The 21283-nt window shown below is 37.7% G+C and overlaps 1 protein-coding gene across 1 annotated transcript in view; it reads right to left on the bottom strand.

Annotated features, from left to right (window-relative positions):
- The window catches only part of LOC128222299 (uncharacterized), a 46225-nt gene that overhangs the window by 22925 nt on the left and 2017 nt on the right, over window positions 1-21283 (bottom strand). The window contains exons 3-7 of the mRNA XM_052931269.1: window positions 15058-15129; window positions 4273-4408; window positions 4051-4151; window positions 3663-3737; window positions 934-1016 (exon numbers count right to left, since the gene is read on the bottom strand). Coding sequence (XP_052787229.1) covers window positions 934-1016; window positions 3663-3737; window positions 4051-4151; window positions 4273-4408; window positions 15058-15129 — 467 coding nt within the window. The remainder of the gene's footprint in view (window positions 1-933; window positions 1017-3662; window positions 3738-4050; window positions 4152-4272; window positions 4409-15057; window positions 15130-21283) is intronic.

Below are 21283 nucleotides of genomic sequence, written 5' to 3'. Positions count from 1 at the left end.
AGTGACTCATAAGTTATGTTCATATATAATAATGCACATGAGAGGTGACTCATAAGTTATGTTCATATATAATAATGCACATGAGAGGTGACTCATCTGTTATGTTGATATATTATAATGCCCATGAGAGGTGAATCATCTGTTATGTTGATATATAATAATGCCCATGAGAGGTGAATCATCTGTTATGTTGATATATAATAATGCACATGAGAGGTGACTTATCTGTTATGTTGATATATAATAATGCACATGAGAGGTGACTCATAAGTTATGTTCATATATAATAATGCACATGAGAGGTGACTCATAAGTTATGTTCATATATAATAATGCACATGAGAGGTGACTCATCTGTTATGTTGATATATAATAATGCCCATGAGAGGTGAATCATCTGTTATGTTGATATATAATAATGCCCATGAGAGGTGAATCATCTGTTATGTTGATATATAATAATGCACATGAGAGGTGACTTATCTGTTATGTTGATATATAATAATGCACATGAGAGGTGACTCATAAGTTATGTTCATATATAATAATGCACATGAGAGGTGACTCATCTGTTATGTTGATATATAATAATGCACATGAGAGGTGACTCATATGTTATATTCATATATAAAAATGCACATGAGATGTGACTCATCTGTTACGTTGATGTATAATAATGCACATGAGAGGTGACTCATCTGTTATGTTCATATATAATAATGAATGCACATGAGAGGTGACTCATCTGTTATGTTGATATATAATAATGAATGCACATGAGAGGTGACTCATCTGTTATGTTCATATATAATAATGAATGCACATGAGAAGTGACTCATCTGTTATGTTGATATATAATAATGCTAATGAGAGATGACTGACATGGGTCATCTGTTTGTTTACGTGTACACGTGCGGACTGGCATTGGCTTACCTGTTACAGAAGTCCCAGGAGCAGCAGCTGTCACAGGGCATCTCCGATGTGCTGCTGTCATTGATCACACTTCCGCCACACATCTGCAAAAATATTCTCACGTTATTTACGTCCACGTCATGTGACCAGTTGAACCTAAGCGCGGCTGTAAATAACCAAACACTACTGTCAGACATTAGAAAAAAGGACATTCCGACAGAGTTACGTTGAGTGACGTTGTCATATCCTGCCTTCCACTTCCTATTAGACCTCCAACTTTTTCTTTTGTTGCATCTGCTCTTTGTTCTGTTCTGATCTGCATATCGTAAAAGTAGGTTTCAGTGAGTATCGTTTAATTATAAAGAAATAAGAGCATATTTCCTTGTTTAAGCACGCAAGTGAAATAAAAAAAATAACGCATGCTTACCACAATTGATAAGTTGATTGCGTTGCATATTAATACGTTTCATCACCCAAAGGGCACAATAACACATACCGCATAATACCACATACCGCACAATACCACACACCGCACAATACCACACACCGCACAATACCACATACCGCACAATAACACATACCGCACAATACCACACACCGCACAATACCACATACCGCACAATACCACATACCGCACAATACCACACACCGCACAATACCACATACCGCACAATACCACATACCGCACAATACCACACACCGCACAATATCACATACCGCACAATACCACATACCGCACAATAACACATACCGCACAATACCACATACCGCACAATACCACACACCGCACAATACCACACACCGCACAATACCACACACCGCACAATACCACATACCGCACAATACCACATACCGCACAATACCACACACCGCACAATACCACGCACAATACCACATACCGTACAACATACCGCACAATAACACATACCGCACAATATATGTCACGCAGGGAACAGCGACCATCAAATATATAACCTACTGCAATTCGACGCTCGTGAGATAATTGATAAGTCCAGTGTTTAGGTGGAAAGTATATATTGCAATAGCACACAACATATTTATGTATATTTCTTAGTGACGTATGTTAGCCCACTCAACGAGTCTGACCTACAGCCGCTCCTGTAGCGCTCCTGGCCGTTGGGCGGGGTAATAATATAAGACTCGATATAACACACAACTCACCGAGACGGATCTACAGCCACTTCTGTAACGCTCCTGGCCGTTTAGCAGGGTGAAATAAGACTCGATACAACACACAACTCACCGAGACGGATCTACAGCCGCTCCTATAGCGTTCCTGGCCGTTGAGTGGGTTGCTATATGACTCGATATAATCCACCACTCACCAAGACGGACCTACAGCCGCTCCTATAGCGTTCCTGGCCGTTGAGTGGGTTGCTATATGACTCGATATAATCCACCACTCACCGAGACGGATCTACAGCCGCTCCTGTAGCGTTCCTGGCCGTTGAATGGGTTGCTATATGACTCGATATAATCCACCACTCACCAAGACGGACCTACAGCCACTCCTATAGCGTTCCTGGCCGTTGAGCGGGTTGATATAAGACTCGATATAACACACAACTCACCGAGACGGATCTACAGCCGCTCCTGTAGCGCTCCTGGCCGTTGAGCGGGTTGATATAAGACTCGATATAATACACCAATCACCGATACGGACCTATAGTCGCTCCTGTAGCGCTCCTGGCCGTTGAGCGGGTTGATATAAAACTCGATATAACACACAACTCACCGAGACGGACCTACAGCTGCTCCTGGCCGTTGAGCGGGTTGATATAAAACTCGATATAACACACAACTCACCGAGACGGACCTACAGCCACTCCTGGCCGTTGAGCGGGTTGATATAAGACACGATATAACACACAACTCACCGAGACGGACCTACAGCCACTCCTGGCCGTTGAGCGGGTTGATATAAAACTCAATATAATATACCACTCACCTAGACGGACCTATAATCACTCCTGTAGCGCTCCTGGCCGTTGAGCGGATTGATATAAGACTCGATACAACACACCACTCACAAAACGGATCTACAGCCACTCCTGTAGCGCTCCTGGCCGTTTGGCGGGGTGAAATAAGACTCGATACAACACACAACTTACCGGGACGGACATCTAGCCGCTCATGTAGCGCTCCTTGCCGGTGGGCGGGTTGACAGAAGACTCAATATAACACACAACTCACCGAGACGGACCTACATCTGCTCCTGGCCGTTGAGCGGGTTGATATAAGACTCAATATAACACACAACTCACCGAGACGGACCTACAGCCGCTCCTGGCCGTTGAGCGGGTTGACAGAAGACTCAATATAACACACAACTCACCGAGACGGATCTACAGCCGCTCCTGGCCGTTGAGCGGGTTGATATAAGACTCGATAAAACACACAACTCACCGAGACGGACATACAGCCGCTCCTGGCCGTTGAGCGGGTTGATATGGACCTACATCTGCTCCTGGCCGTTGAGCGGGTTGATATAAGACTCGATATAACACACAACTCACCGAGACGGATCTACAGCCGCTCCTGGCCGTTGAGCGGGTTGATATAAGACTCGATATAACACACCACTCACCGAGACGGATCTACAGCCGCTCCTGGCCGTTGAACGGGTTGATATAAGACTCGATATAACACACAACTCACCGAGACGGACCTACAGCCGCTCCTGGCCGTTGAGCGGGTTGATATAAAACTCGATATAACACACAACTCACCGAGACGGACCTACAGCCGCTCCTGTAGCGTTCCTGGCCGTTGAGCGGGTTGATATAAGACTCGATATAACACACCTGCAATATAAACAGTGCATTTTTGACAAATTGACTCTTGCATTTTTTTCTTGGGGTCTACTTGCTTAAAGTTCTTTCTTTTTTCTAAAAGGTTCAAAATTCGATTCTCGGCGAGGGCGTCCTTCGTGACTACTCCCTTGGAACATAAGATCCGGTATTTTCTTTTAAAACGTGCTCGAAAAGGTTCTAAATAGCAAGCCTAGCTGATATTACCACTGAACACACGAACAAACAACATCAATCCATAATGTATACGTGTTCAAATTATTCCAAGATGGCAGTGGATCTGCGAGACAGTTTTAATTAAACCCACCTGGTCTTTTCCGCACGTGGTCACAGTTTCACACCCATCCGGGCTCTCTGTTGTGTCACATCGAAAACAGAGCGGCCCACGCACGTTCAGGGGTACTGGGGCTGCAACATTATCGAATAACGTTGAGGAAAACAGCTTAAGTTTTATATACTATAAAAAGTTAATTATTTAAAATCAAGAGCAATTTTTAATGACCTATGGAAAGCAAATCGCTCTACCTACGGGTTGAGCCACATCCTTTAATATTGCAGTAGTTGTCCTGGCAACATTCAACACACGTGATAACGTCCCCGCTGACGTCATATGCATCGGCATGAAACGTGTCGTTTGACGAAGTTGATCTTTTAGTTCCACATTTCTGAAAGATGTCTTAACTTATAAAATATCACAACGGATCAATTCTAATTACGGAATTCATGTAATCGTTAACATTAACGTTGTCAATTATGTTCACGATTATATGAATGCATGCATATGCCAGACGACAAAACACAATACGACTTGCCCGACTGAGCAAACAGAAAAATGTAGAAGAGAAGATTAAACATAGGAACATGTTTATTACAAAAAACAACATAGTGTAAACAACATAAAACTATTACAACAACACAAAACAGTCCTAAAACAATATGAAATATGCATACAACAACAAAGCATAACATAATTCCAATAATATAAAACAGTATTAAAACAACATAAAACAACTGCATACCATACCATAAAGCATGTTTACAACAACATCAAACATCCTTATAATACATTTGTAATACAAAACATACTTACCCTACACACTCTAATCTCATAACAACGTAACACAAATGCTCACCCTACACGCAATATGCTCATAACAACGTAACACATGCTTACCCTACACGCAGTATGCTCATAACAACGTAACACATGCTTACCCTACACGCAATATGCTCATTACAACGTAACACATGCTTACCCTACACGCAATATGCTCATAACAACGTAACACATGCTTACCCTAAACGCAGTATGCTCATAACAACGTAACACATGCTTACCCTACACGCAATATGCTCATAACAACGTAACACATGCTCATCCTACACGCAATATGCTCATAACAACGTAACACATGCTCATCCTACACGCAGTATGCTCATAACAACGTAACACATGCTTACCCTAAACGCAGTATGCTCATAACAACGTAACGCATGCTCATCCTACACGCAGTATGCTCATAACAACGTAACACATCCTTACACTACACGCAGTATGCTCATAACAACGTAACGCATGCTCATCCTACACGCAGTATGCTTATAACAACGTAACACATGCCCATTCTACACGCAATATGCTAATAACAACGTAACACATGCTCCCCCTACACGCAGTATGCTAATAACAACGTAACACATGCTCACCCTACACGCCATATGCTCATTACAACGTAAGACATGCTCACCCTACACGCAATATACTCATTACAATGTAACACATGCTCACCCTACACGCAATATGCTCATTACAACGTAACACATGCTCACCCTACACGCAATATGCTCATAACAACGTAACACATGCTCACCCTACACGCAGTATGCTCATAACAACGTCACACATGTTAACCCTACAGGCAATATGCTCATAATAATGATATACATGCTTACACTACACGCAATATGCTTAACACAACGTAAGACATGCTTACCCTACACGCAATATGCTCATAACAACGTAACACATGCTCACCCTACAAGCAATATGCTCATTACAACGTAACACATGCTCATCCTACACGCAATATGCTCATAACAACGTATAACACAAATGCTCACCCTACACGCAATATGCTTAAAACAACGTAACACATGCTTAACATACAGGCAATATGCTCATAACAATGTAACACATGCTTACACTACACCCAATATGCTTAACACAACTTAACACATGCTCACCCTACACGCAATATGTTCATGACAACGTAAGAAATGCTTACCCTACACGCAATATGCTCATAACAACGTGACTCATGCTTACCCTACACGCAGTATGCTCATTACAACGTAACACATGCTCATCCTACATGCAATATGCTCATAACAATGTGACACATGCTTACCCTACACGCAATATGCTCATTACAACGTGACACATGCCTACCCTACACGCAATATGATCATAACAACGTGACACATGCTTACCCTACACGCAATATGCTCATTACAACGTAACACATGCTCACCCTATACGCAGTATGCTCATTACAACGTAACACATGCTCACCCTACACGCAATATGCTCATTACAACGTAACACATGCTTACCCTACACGCAATATGCTCATAACAACGTGACACAAGCTTACCCTACACGCAATATGCTCATTACAACGTGACACATGCCTACACTACACGCAATATGATCATAACAACGTGACACATGCTTACCCTACACGCAATATGCTCATAACAACGTAGCACATGCTTACCCTACACGCAGTATGCTCATTACAACGTAACACATGCTCACCCTACACGCAATATGCTCATTACAACGTAACACATGCTTACCCTACACGCAATATGCTCATAACAACGTAACACAAGCTTACACTACACGCAATATGCTCATAACAACGTAGCACATGCTTACCCTACACGCAGTATGCTCATTACAACGTAACACATGCTTACCCTACACGCAATATGCTCATTACAACGTAACACATGCTTACCCTACAGGCAATATGCTCATAACAATGTAACACATGCTTACACTACACCCAATATGCTTAACACAACATAACACATGCTCACCCTACACGCAATATGTTCATAACAACGTAAGAAATGCTTACCCTACACGCAATATGCTCATAACAACGTTACTCATGCTTACCCTACACGCAGTATGCTCATTAAAACGTGACACATGCTCATCCTACATGCAATATGCTCATAACAATGTGACACATGCTTAGCCTACACGCAATATGCTCATTACAACGTGACACATGCTTACCCTACACGCAATATGCTCATAACAACGTGACACATGCTTACCCTACACGCAATATGCTCATAACAACGTAACACAAGCTTACACTACACGCAATATGCTCATAACAACGTAACACATGCTTACACTACACGCAATATGCTCATAACAACGTAACCCGTGCTTACCCTACACGCAATAATGCTCATTACAACGTAACACATGCTCACCCTACACGCAATATGCTCATTACAACGCGTAAGCATGCGTACATAACACACACTATGCTAATAACAACCTTTAGCATGCTTACAATACACACAATATGCTTATAACAACGTAACACATGCTCACACTACATGCAATATGCTCATTACAACGTAACACATGCTTACCCTATACGCAGTATGCTCATAACAACGTAACACATGCTTACCCTACACGCGATATGCTCATAACAACGCAACACATGCTCACCCTATACGCAATATGCTCATTACAATGTAACACATGCTCACACTACATGCAATATGCTCATTACAACGTAACACATGCTTACCCTACACACAACATGCTCCAGTAAGTCTTAAAACGGCATTAAACAGAATCTAATCAACACCAGCATCATTTTAACGACACAAAACATAAAACATGGTTAAAACAGCATAAATCATTTTAAAAACATCACAATGCCTTCTAACAACATCATAGAACCTGCTTACGCAAAAAAATGCTTAAACAGCATACGTCGTGTTTAAACCACACAAACCATTCTTAAAACAGCATACAGCATTATTGCATCATCATAAAACAGTATAATGGATCATAAAACTCGCTTGAAACAGACATCCATATATTCGAACAACATGAAACTTGACTAAAACAACATAAAATTAACATTCTAAGATATGACGAAACATTACAACAACACAAAACATACTCTGACAACATACACCAATCTTAAAACAGCACAATTTGTTTAACACAAAACAACATGAAACATCTTTAAAATAGCGTACATGCTGAAAACAACATAAACATACTAAAATTACGGTATTAAACAATTAAAACCCAGTAAAAGTGCTGGTCCAAATAACTGTTTAAATGAATAGTTTATACATGGAAACACCGTGTTCAACCCCTTTTTACAATTACTTTTTAAGTTTATTTTCAAAACTAGTAATTTTCCCATAACATCGTTGTTTGACGGTTATGCAGTGTCACTTCATACGAAGGATCTATTAATAACCAAGCAAACTACAGGGGCGGCATTCATAAAACTTAAAAACTCATTTCCTAGCTTAAGTCTTTTCCTTATTTTAGTATCTTTAAGGCCGTATGAAATAAGATATTCCAGAATACTTTATGTTCATTGACGTTCTTGAAAAAAAGTACTTTAATTATTAAAACACCACATACAATTACTTTAATTTGACTTCCTTTTTTAAGAATTCGACTTTTGTGAGGAAATGACCTACTATGCTTTATGAATACGGCCCCAGTGGTATAACTTTATTGAGTGTATTGAGGGTAAACGTTTTACCCGCATTCTAAATAACCGCTTGACATGATCGGCTGAAAATTATAATGTCTACATCATTGTTTACATCGAGGCTCAGGCCGGTTTCCGCAGTAGAATTAATCTTTGTCCTACATGGTATAAGGCTCAAGACCACAGTTATCTGCCCCCCGTTGACCAAGATCCGGATGTGAATACAGAAACAAAGAGTGCTTGTGTTCAAGTATCAATCTTTTATTAAAATTGAATGAAAAAGAAGCCAAAAATGTTCTTTTTGCAGAGAACTTGACTGAATTTGACACTCTATTGCAGAAATTGATAGTTTTCAATGTAAATATTGGAAAAATCATAGCTTGTGGAAGTCTGAAAATTAGTTGTTTGTAGCCGATTGACTCCCTGGCGGAAGGGTTATGTATTTGAACTCAATTTTGACAGTCGGGTCAATGGTCAACATGGTGTTTTCTTGTGATTATATTTTGTGTCTTGAATTGTTCTAGAGATGCCATGTCCTTGTTTTTCAATTGGGGTGTGTATAAAGTCAAAAGCCAGGTTAGTGTCTATATGAAACATATAGTAAAAATAACTGTGGTCTCACGCCATAATTACACATATGATAAATCGGGGTAAAAACGGTATTGTAGTTTCATAGATTTTATAAAAGTTTTTGATTATGTTGAACGCAATATTTTTTGATATAAACTGATAAAACTTGGTATTCGCGGTAGAATGTTTACAATTCATAAACGTATGTACTCAAGTGTTCAATCTCGTGATAGGTTTCGTGCTTTTCAGCCGTTCGTCAAGTAAGGATAACCCGTGAAATTGCAAACACTTATTTCAAACGGGATCCTTTGTTCGTCGGTTTTGTTGCAGGGACAGCACGTGGAGGAGACAGTGGTGGGCTACAAGGAAGTCCGGGTGGCGATACCCTATAGCTGCAGGGACAGCACGCGGATGAGACAGTGGTGGGCTACAAGGAAGTCCGGGTGGCGATACCCTATAGCTGCAGGGACAGCACGCGGAGGAGACAGTGGTGGGCTACAAGGAAGTCCGGGTGGCGATACCCTATAGCTGCAGGGACAGCACGTGGAGGAGACAGTGGTGGGCTACAAGGAAGTCCGGGTGGCGATACCCTATAGCTGCAGGGACAGCACGCGGATGAGACAGTGGTGGGCTACAAGGAAGTCCGGGTGGCGATACCCTATAGCTGCAGGGACAGCACGCGGAGGAGACAGTGGTGGGCTACAAGGAAGTCCGGGGGCGATACCCTATAGCTGCAGGGACAGCACGCGGAGGAGACAGTGGTGGGCTACAAGGAAGTCCGGGTGGCGATACCCTATAGCTCTTTTTTGAAGCGTCCGGCAAGGGAGCTACTTGTACCAAGTATTAACGTCTTTCGATATGACTAGGCCACGGAGGCGGTAGGTATGCGATAAGGTGATTCGTTGTCTCCTTTCTCGTGTTCAATGTTTCTTAATCACATTGAAGAGCATCCAGTACTAAATGGTTTTCAATGTAATGAAATGTAAATGACAACAATGCTTTATTATACGATGAAGACCTTGTTGAATTTCCTGCTTCTAAAATCTTAAAAAAATGCAAATATGAGAGTTCACTTGCATCATCGTTTGTAAAATCTTATGTGTGTATTTTGTTTTTGTTTTTCTCACGGGCCATATGGCCAATTAAACCTGTATTCAAAATAAATAAGATGGATGCTATACTACAGCATGCATACAACCTGAGAGAGATGCTATTATATAGCATGCTTACAACCTTACACAGATGCTATAATACAGCATTTATACAACCTGAGTTATATACTATAATACAGCATTATACAACCTGAGATATATGCTATCATACAGCATTCATACAACCTGAGAGAGATGCTATAAAACAGCATTCATACAAACAGAGAGATGATATAATACATCATACATACAACCTGAGATATATGCTATCATACAGCATTCATACAACCTGAGAGAGATGCTATAAAACAGCATTCATACAAACTGAGAGATGATATAATACATCATCCATACAACCTGAGATATATGCTATAATACAGCATTCATACAACCTGAGAGAGATGCTATAAAACAGCATTCATACAAACTGAGAGATGATATAATACATCATCCATACAACAGGAGATAGATGCTATCATAGAACATTCATACAACCTGAGAGAGATGCTATAAAACAGCATTCATACAAACTGAGAGATGATATAATACATCATCCATACAACCTGAGATATATGCTATAATACAGCATGCATACAAACTGAGAGAGATGCTATAATACATCATGCGTACAACCTGAGAGAAATGCTTTAATAGAGCATGTGTACAATTTGAAATAGATGCTATAATACAGCATTAAAACAACCTGATATAGATGTTATAAGACATCATTCATACAACCTGATGATATCATACAGCACATGCATATGGCTCTGAGAGAGATGCTATAATACAACATGCATACGGCCCTGAGAGAGAGGCTATGATTAAACACGCATATGGCTCTGAGAGAGATGCTATAAGACAACATGCATACGACCCTGAGAGAAATGCTATAATACAACATGCATACGGCCCTGAGAGAGATGCTGTAATACAACATGCATACGACACTGAGAGCCATGCTATAATACATCATTCATACTTCACTGCGATGTATGCTATAATACAGCAATGCTTACGTCACTGACAGAGACGCTTTATAATCGCATGCAAACGGCCCTGAGGGAGATGCTGTACTAATACAACATACATACGGCACTGCGAGCCATGCTATAATACAGCATGTATATGACCCTGAGAGAGATGCTATGATTCAACAAACACTCAGCCAAAAAAGTTATGCTATAATACATACAGCACTGTGAGTGATGCTATAATACAACATACATACAGCACTGTGAGTGATGCTATAATACATACGACACTGAGAGTGATGCTATAATACAACATACATACGGCACTGAGAGGTATGCTATAATACAACATACATACGGCACTAAGAGTTATGCTATAATACAACATACATACGGCACTCAGAATGATACTATAATACAACATACATATGACACTGAGAGTGATGCTATAATACAACATACATACGGCACTCAGAATGATACTATAATACAACATACATATGACACTGAGAGGTATGCTATAATACAACATACATACGGCACTAAGAGTTATGCTATAATACAACATACATACGGCACTGAGAGTGATGCTATAATACAACATACATACGACACTGAGAGTGATGCTATAATACAACGTACATACGGCACTGAGAGTGATGCTATAATACAACATACATACGACACTGAGAGTGATGCTATAATACAACATACATACGACACTGAGAGTGATGCTATAATACAACATACATACGACACTGAGAGTGATGCTATAATACAACATACATACGGCACTGAGAGTTATACTATAATACAACATACATACGACACTGAGAGGTATGCTATAATACAACATACATACGGCACTAAGAGTTATGCTATAATACAACAAACATACGGCACTCAGAATGATGCTATAATACAACATACATACGGCACTGAGAGGTATGCTATAATACAACATACATACGACACTGAGAGGTATGCTGTAATACAACATACATACGACACTGGGAGGTATGCTATAATACAACATACATACGACACTGAGAGGTATGCTATAATACAACATACATACGACACTGGGAGGTATGCTATAATACAACATACATACGACACAGAGAGGTATGCTATAATACAACATACATACGACACTGAGAGGTATGCTATAATACAACATACATACGATACGAAGAGTGATGCAATAATATAACATACATACAGCACTGTGAGTGATGCTATAATACAACATACATACAGCACTGAGAGTGATGCTATAATACAACATACATACAGCTCTGTGAGTGATGCTATAGTACAACATACATACAGCACTGTGAGTGATGATATAATACAACATACATACAGCACTGTGAGTGATGCTATAATACAACATACATACAGCACTGAGAGTGATGCTATAACACAACATACATACAGCACTGAGAGTGGTGATATGATACAACATACATACGACACTAAGAGTGATGCTATAATACAACATACATACGGCACTAAGAGTTATGCTATAATACAACATACATACGACACTGTGAGTGTTGCTATAATACAACATACATACCGCACTGAGAGTGGTGCAATAATACAACATAGATACAGCACTGTGAGTGATTCAATAATACAACATACATACGGCACTAAGAGTGATGCTATAATACAACATACATACGACACTGTGAGTGATGCTATAATACAACATACATACAGCACTGTGGGTGATGCTAGAATACAACATACATACAGCACTGTGAGTGATGCTATAATACAACATACATACAGCACTGAGAGTGGTGATATGATACAACATACATACAACACTGTGAGTGATGCTATAATACAACATACATTCAGCACTGAGAGTGATGCTATAATACAACATACATACAGCACTGTGAGTGATGCTATAATACAACATACATACAGCACTGTGAGTGATGCTATAATACATACGGCACTGAGTGTTATGCTATAATACAACATACATACGACACTGTGAGTGATGCTTTAATACAACATACATACAGACAGCACTATGAGTGATGCTATAATACAACATACATACGACACTGAGAGTTGTGCTATAATACAACATACATACGACACTGAGAGTGATGCTATAATACAACATACATACGACACTGAGAGTTGTGCTATAATTCAACATACATACGGCACTCAGAATGATGCTATAATACAACATACATACGGCACTGAGAATGATGCTATAATACAACATACATACAGCACTGTGAGTGATGCTATAATACAACATACATACGGCACTGAGAGTTATTCTATAATACAATATACATACAGCACTAAGAGTTATGCTATAATACAATATACATGCAGCACTGTGAGTGATGCTATAATACAATATACATACGGCACTGAGAGTTATGCTATAATACAATATACATACAGCACTGTGAGTGATGCTATAATACATACGGCACTGAGAGTCATGCTATAATACAATATACATACAGCACTGTGAGTGATGCTATAATACAACATACATACGGCACTGAGAGTTATGCTATAATACAATATACATACAGCACTGTGAGTGATGCTATAATACATACGGCACTGAGAATGATGCTATAATACAACATACATACGACACTGAGAGCTTTGCTATAATACAACATACAAACGGCACTAAGAGTTATGCTATAGAACAACATACATACGACACTGAGAGTGATGCTATAATACAACATATATACAGCACTATGAGTGATGCTATAATACATACGGCACTGAGAATGATGCTATAATACAACATACATACGACACTGAGAGTTATGCTATAATACAACATACATACGGCACTAAGAGTTATGCTACAGAACAACATACATACGACACTGAGAGTGGTGCTATAATACAACATACATACAGCACTGTGAGTGATGCTATTATACATACGGCACTGAGAATGATGCTATAATACAACATACATACGGCACTGAGAGTTATGCTATAATACAACATACATACGGCACTGAGAGTTATGCTATAATACAACATACAAACGACACTGTGAGTGATGCTATAATACAACATACATACAGACAGCACTATGTGTGATGCTATAATACAACATACATACAGCACTGTGAGTGATGCTATAATACAACATACATACGGCACTGAAAGTTATGCTATAATACATACGGCACTGAGTGTTATGCTATAATACAACATACATACGACACTGTGAGTGTTGCTATAATACAACATACATACAGACAGCACTATGAGTGATGCTATAATACAACATACATACAGCACTGAGAGTGATGCTATAATACAACATACATACAGCACTGTGAGTGATGCTATAATACAACATACATACAGCACTGAGAGTGGTGCTATAATACAACATACATACAGCACTGTGAGTGATGATATAATACAACATACATACAGCACTGAGAGTGGTGCTATAATACAACATACATACAGCACTGTGAGTGATGATATAATACAACATACATACGGCACTAAGAGTTATGCTATAATACAACATACATGCGGCACTGAGAGTGATGCTATAAAACAACATACATACGACACTGAGAGTGGTGCTATTATACAACATACATGCGGCACTGAGAGTGATGCTATAATACAACATACATACGGCACTGAGAGTGGTGCTATTATACAACATACATACGGTACTGAGAGTGATGCTATAATACAAAAAAACATACGCCTTTGACAGATGCTTGATAAATTGTTATGCACACTGCGGTGAGAGAGATGCTTTAATTTAAAATGCTAATGGGACTATTATTCAACCTACCGCGGTATCAAAACAGCCGGTGTCGAAGAAGATGGTACCACTGGGTGACACAAACTGCCTGGTGAGACACGACTGAAAAACACGTCTGCACTGTAGCTTGTACACGCTAGTTGTTGTTTGTATTGGTAATGCTCTTATATAAGTGAACCGCGAAAAACTGAACAAGATATAACAAAAAAGGACATAAAGCCTCACAATTTACAGAATGTATGACATATAGCCTCGCAGTTACAGAAGGTATGACACATAGCCTCACAGTTACAGAAGGTATGACACATAGCCTCGCAGTTACAGAAGGGATGACATATAGCCTTACAATTACAGAAGGTATAACATATAGCCTCACAGTTACAGGAGGTATGACACATAGCCTCACAGTTACAGAAGGTACGACATATAGCCTCACAGTTACAGAAGGTATGATATATAGCCTCACAGTTACAGAAGGTATGACATTTATCCGCACAGTTACAGAAGGTATGACATTTATCCGCACAGTTACAGAAGGTACAAGAAAGACCATTGATGCAAAGCATCAAAGGGCGCCGTTTAATAGTTTATGCACTTGTTATATGTTGAAAAACAAGAAATGTCAATGCCAACAAACATATTATGGTGCATTGAACCGCATCTATGAAATTCTCAAAATGTTTGTAGTTTTCTGCATGACAACATAGGCAAAAGCATTGAAATGGAAGATTTTCAAGTTGAACATTTCATTAGGGGTGGGGTACATTAATGAACAAGACAGAATTAGGGTGCTTGTGCACTGTACTTTTTGTCATTGCCACATACCCATATACCAGTTTTATTTCAATACCATAAGTAGTTTTAAAGTAATGCTCTGGTCAAGAAAAAGCGGCAAAGGGCAATAATTATATAATTAGCTTAAAAACAGCTATAGTCATTGTGCACTGCACTTTCTCTCGTTGTACCATTGGTGATTGCTAAAAGATTTACTGTGGTCTACTATAGTATCACAAGGCAGAAATAGCATGTTTTAAGTTCATTCTTATTAGCAAATTGAACTCAAGATCCTTCATTAGAAACATTGTTGTTGACATCTCTCAACTCATTTTGAAAAACAATAATATTAATTATCATAAGTCTTATTGGGGAGTAAGAGTGCATCTTTAAAAATAGTGTGTGTGTTTTTTCACTTAAATATGTAACAATTCAATTTGACAAATGAGACAAAAGTTAGGAAATAGAAGTAGTAATTGTACATAAAACAAAACATCAACACAAATTGACAAAGCTCAATATAACAGGAAATCTATATTATGAAAACACAAATCCTTAAAGGCCATAATTATTTGAACTGAATTAAGGTATAAGTAATACACACTTTTATAAAGCTTTTACGAACAACATAGTCATTATCATGGTACGTTATGGGACTTTTATCCAAATTTTGAAGATTTTTTACTGTTAATTAAAAATATTTTGTCTTTATTTGATTTTTTTTCACATTATCAGAGATTATAAAATAAACGCAACAGTTTCTGGTAAAATAAACTTCAGTTAACAGAAAAATTACGTTCAACCGAACATATTATTGATACACATGGAAAAAAATCATTTTGATTGATCTTGTGAGTCTTCGGAACAGAGCAGTATTTCGATGTTTGAAAATATATAGCAGTTTTATAAATTCATAAAAAATAGTTAATAATAAGACAACCTGCTGAAATCATTTAAAAATTTCTATGATGTCTAATGAACAATTCAAAAGAGAATTTATGATAGTTTACCGATCAGTTTTGAAGAAAATATACATAATGTCATGTAACTATACATTTTTATAACTAATAAAATGCTTAAAAATCAACCTTTTTCTTGTAAAAAGCTCAATTGGACTTATTCATAAAATGTAATCATTCAAATAAATGAATTTTACTTATGATACTAACTATGAATTCAGATTTAAAAACAATGAATGTACTTTTAAATTAAAATATGTAAAAAAACAAGAACACTAAGTAGGCGATAATGCCCCTCCAAAAATGTCAGAGTGAAAGTTCTCAACTAATGTCTTTTGAATATTATAACATGTAAACAGTCTCTGTTGGTAAGCGATGTCTATTTGTTTTATTTAGTCAATGGTATTCTAACATTTAGAACTTTTCACAATAATTCTTCACTCTTCAACATTTGAAGTTTGGTTTGTTCCCATGCGTTTGTACTTGTAGTGTCTGCACAGATGAAAATTACTCAATGCTGATTTAACAGGTCTTTACCCATCTAGAATGTTTAGTGCTGTAAAAGAAAAAAAAGTACTTTCTTACTAATTTGTATAGATAATAATACTGCCATACATATACAAAATAAAATATAAACAGTTTAATATTTCTCAACATTATTTAAAAACAACAACAATAAGCTGATACATACATGTATATAATATAAAGAAAATTACTAAATTTATCAATAAAATTCATCATCACCACCACCATCACCACCACCACAACCACTGGATTATTGAAAACAGTGAGTTTATAAAACAACAAACACCAACTCAAATATGTTTTATATGAAATACTCACATCATCTCTATCAGATGTGGATAGACATGGATGTCAAATCTGTCTCAATGATCCAACAAAGTATTTAATGCAGGCTGGAATTCTTCATATAATAGTAATATTCAGTCCTTTTCCTGCCTGAAAGAAATTAGACTTCTGATTATCAACCAACAGAAACTACAACCGTAAAATACAAATGCACATGTATTAATTATACATTCTGCACTAATATCCGTTTTAGCCAAGAGTAAGGGTTGGTAGGCACAAATGTGTAGATGTGCATATGGTTGATAATGATTCACAACAGTATGGCGTTCAACGAGACCTACACCAAGCAAATGAATGTCGCTTGAGTCCAAGCTGTTGTGGCTTCCAGCCCGAAACCATGTACATCTTTTAATACAGGTTTATTTTGAAAATATGCAGTTTGTAAACAAATAATGGGTATTTTTAAGTCTAATATTTTTCTTTGTAAACAAATAATGGGTATTTTTAAGTCTAATATTTTTCTAAGATAAAGCAATCAAATAAAAGATTTCATACTCATATCATAAACATAAATGATGTACATAAGTACATTTAAAAATATGTAACATGTACATAATGCACCAGTCAATTGTAACCACGGCCCTCCAGGTCTGGGGATATGCCGGGGAAATGGGCTGTGTTTTTAACTTTCAGGTAGCCTCGCAGTGCCGGGTGAATACGGTGGTTTTGTCTTTGAGCCAGATATAGCAGGGAATATGCCTTACCTAGGCTCCCTGGGGTACGGGGCATATGGCGAGGATTTGACCATCAGTTCGTCCGACGAGGATTTTACCCGGGGTTGGCTGGACAGAAAGTCAAAGTCCCAGCTATTCCTCGGACCTGGTGGGGCTTTGGTTACAATTGACTGGCGCATTATAAGTAGATGTAAAGTATGTAACATGTATATTTATAGTACATGTAGAAATATTAAAACGTTTAGCAAATAAAAATGATTTAAGAATTCCAAAGAAATTCAAAAACAAACATTTTTGAACACATAAACTTACACAACTACTCAAGGATACTTACATGAATAGCTAGTTCTGGCTTCCATAACTTTAATGTTGATATTTATTTTTTTGATGTTTACAACACATTAAAGTTATGGCGTAACCCCCATAGTAAAGTCAACCAGAATCAATTGAGTGTGATGATGCAATGCAGTCACATGACCATGATGACGTCGATGGATTCTATTTATAACATCAGATTCACATTGTTCATTTAGTCGAATCCAATTGCAGTAAGACTGTAAATACCTTTTGATAAGTAAAAACAATTTATTTATTCCAAATTTGTTATAAGTTATTTACTAATTATTCGAAATAGAAAAAAATAACAGCAAAATAAACACTACATTTGTGAGGTCTAATGTAGGTCACATGGGTATTTTCTGAAAATCTTGGTGTCACGTGATTAAATTTGAACACAACTATGACCTAGATAAGGAATGCTTGTAATAGGATTTATTAAAATGCTAAATCAACTATCTTTAAAGCGTTTTTTGGTTTTGAAAATGTGTTTGTGAACTACATTTTACTTCATTTACCTGAGGATACAGTTATTTTGTCTGTACAATGCATTCAAGTGAAATAACAGCGTGACATAAAAATGTCACAAATTCTGGTAGGGTTTGGATACGGCGTTCTCTTCAGCGAACACATCCAAAAAGGTAATATATAACGTGTTCGCTGAAGTTCTTTAGCTAATGAATAGCCCTTTGATACGAATATCCCAATTCCATGCTGATTGTTGACATTAGTTTTTTCGACAGAAAATCTTCTCTTACGCGTATAATTCACTTATAATCCATGTTTTACTGTAATGACTCAAATTGTTAGATGTATCGTAATCAACTGTCAGTGTGCACTTTTAGTGTTTATTTATTTTAAACGTATCCTCGACTAACCATGATTCGCGGATGTAAGGAATAAATAAAAAATAATAAAGTTGAGCAAAACAATGAAATAATTTAACTACTTTTGTCAGACATGCCATTTATTAATTCATATTTCCACAAGTATTTAAGAACAAACGGTCAAAAGTTACTGAAACTAGGCCGCCATCTTGATTCTAGTACCTTGATTCGCGAGCTCTGACGTAATCTAGGTCAGAACGTTTTAATTAGGCCAACACTATTTTGATCAATTGTTTTTTGAGAAAAACAGTCAAACATATCTTTAAAAATGTTAATTTCAAAATTTCAACTTGTAATAAAAGATTTACAGTATTTTGTAAACATAAAACATTAAATCATGTCAAATTACTCGTAGTGGGGGAAAGTATAATTCAACCCAAAGACAAAACTGTCTCTTTAAGTGTATTTTCAGGAACACTGAACATTCTAGATGACTTAAGGACATAAGTGCCTTCCTCTCTGATCATTTTGTACATAAGCATGTTTAAGGGCAGTTGGAAATAAATTATGTACTGCTTTATCACTGCTTAGGGATGCACCTAAAACAGAAATTAACACTCACTAATTTCTTTATTTTGACACTAAGACTATGGGTCATGAAAACACATATTATAAGTTTGCTTTGCCTTCATACAAGAATTTAGGTCACGTGACCGTCATTATTAAAATGTGTACAAAGCAGATGAAATAACCAGCGAATTTTTGAGGATGTTATGTGGCAAATATGGTTGGTTTCTATGGCAATTAATTTGGAATTAGTAAAACTACGTTGTTTGCAGTGTTAACCATTGTTTCAAGTGAATTTATCTGTTTTAAAGACCTTTTTTCGCGAGTTGGAAAGCACCTACTCTTGTAAATAGTTCGTAGTAAAAATGACGTCATAGCTTTGCAGATACGTGCATTTCACGTGATAACCAGGTAAAAACAAAGATGGCCGCGAATCAAGGTTGGTCGCGATTTTAGGGACAAAACCGAGTTTCCAACTATTAATCGACGATGTAGAAATTCCATTATTGACCTATGAATAGCGGGGAAATACCTTCTGGTTCTAAAAATAGCAACATCCGGATATGTGTAGTGTTCTAAAAATAAAACAACTCGGGGGCAATCGTAATACAATTTTACTAATGTCACCTTCAACACATTAAAAAATAAAGTTCGGTGATGATTTAATCCAATATCGATTAAATTAAAGAAAACAGCTTAACTCATTGTTTATTAATGCAGTAAACATAACAAAACAACATAAAACATAATTATTCCCATTCACATAATTACCGGTTCACACATTTTACATTTCATTCGGAACTCCTCCGAATATTTACATTTCCGGCACATGATATTACAGTTAACCAATCGGAAAACGTTAACGATACGGGAACAGTTATTAAACTTATTTGTCGTTCTTCAAATATAATGTTTTGAAGATGAATTGAAGACAATCTATTCAACCACAAATAGCATTTTTAACACCCATGCAATCGCCATCAATTTGCATTTTTTAATCATAATAAAATAACAGTAAAACCCAACTGTCAATCAACTTAAAAACCGCTCCTACCACTAACTAAAATAAATTCCCATTCCATAATAGGCGCGCTCTTCAGAGCGGCGCCAATGACATATAGCCTCACAGTTACAAAAGGTATGACATTTATCCGCACAGTTACAGAAGGTATGACATTTATCCGCACAGTTACAGAAGGTATGACACATAGCCTCGCAGTTACAGAAGGTACGACATATAGCCTCGCAG

The sequence above is a fragment of the Mya arenaria genome, chromosome 16, assembly GCF_026914265.1.
Source record: "Mya arenaria isolate MELC-2E11 chromosome 16, ASM2691426v1".
NCBI classification, from domain to species: Eukaryota; Metazoa; Mollusca; class Bivalvia; order Myida; family Myidae; genus Mya; species Mya arenaria.
Note: the sequence above shows the minus strand (reverse complement) of the source record. Positions and strands in the feature narration are given on the sequence as shown.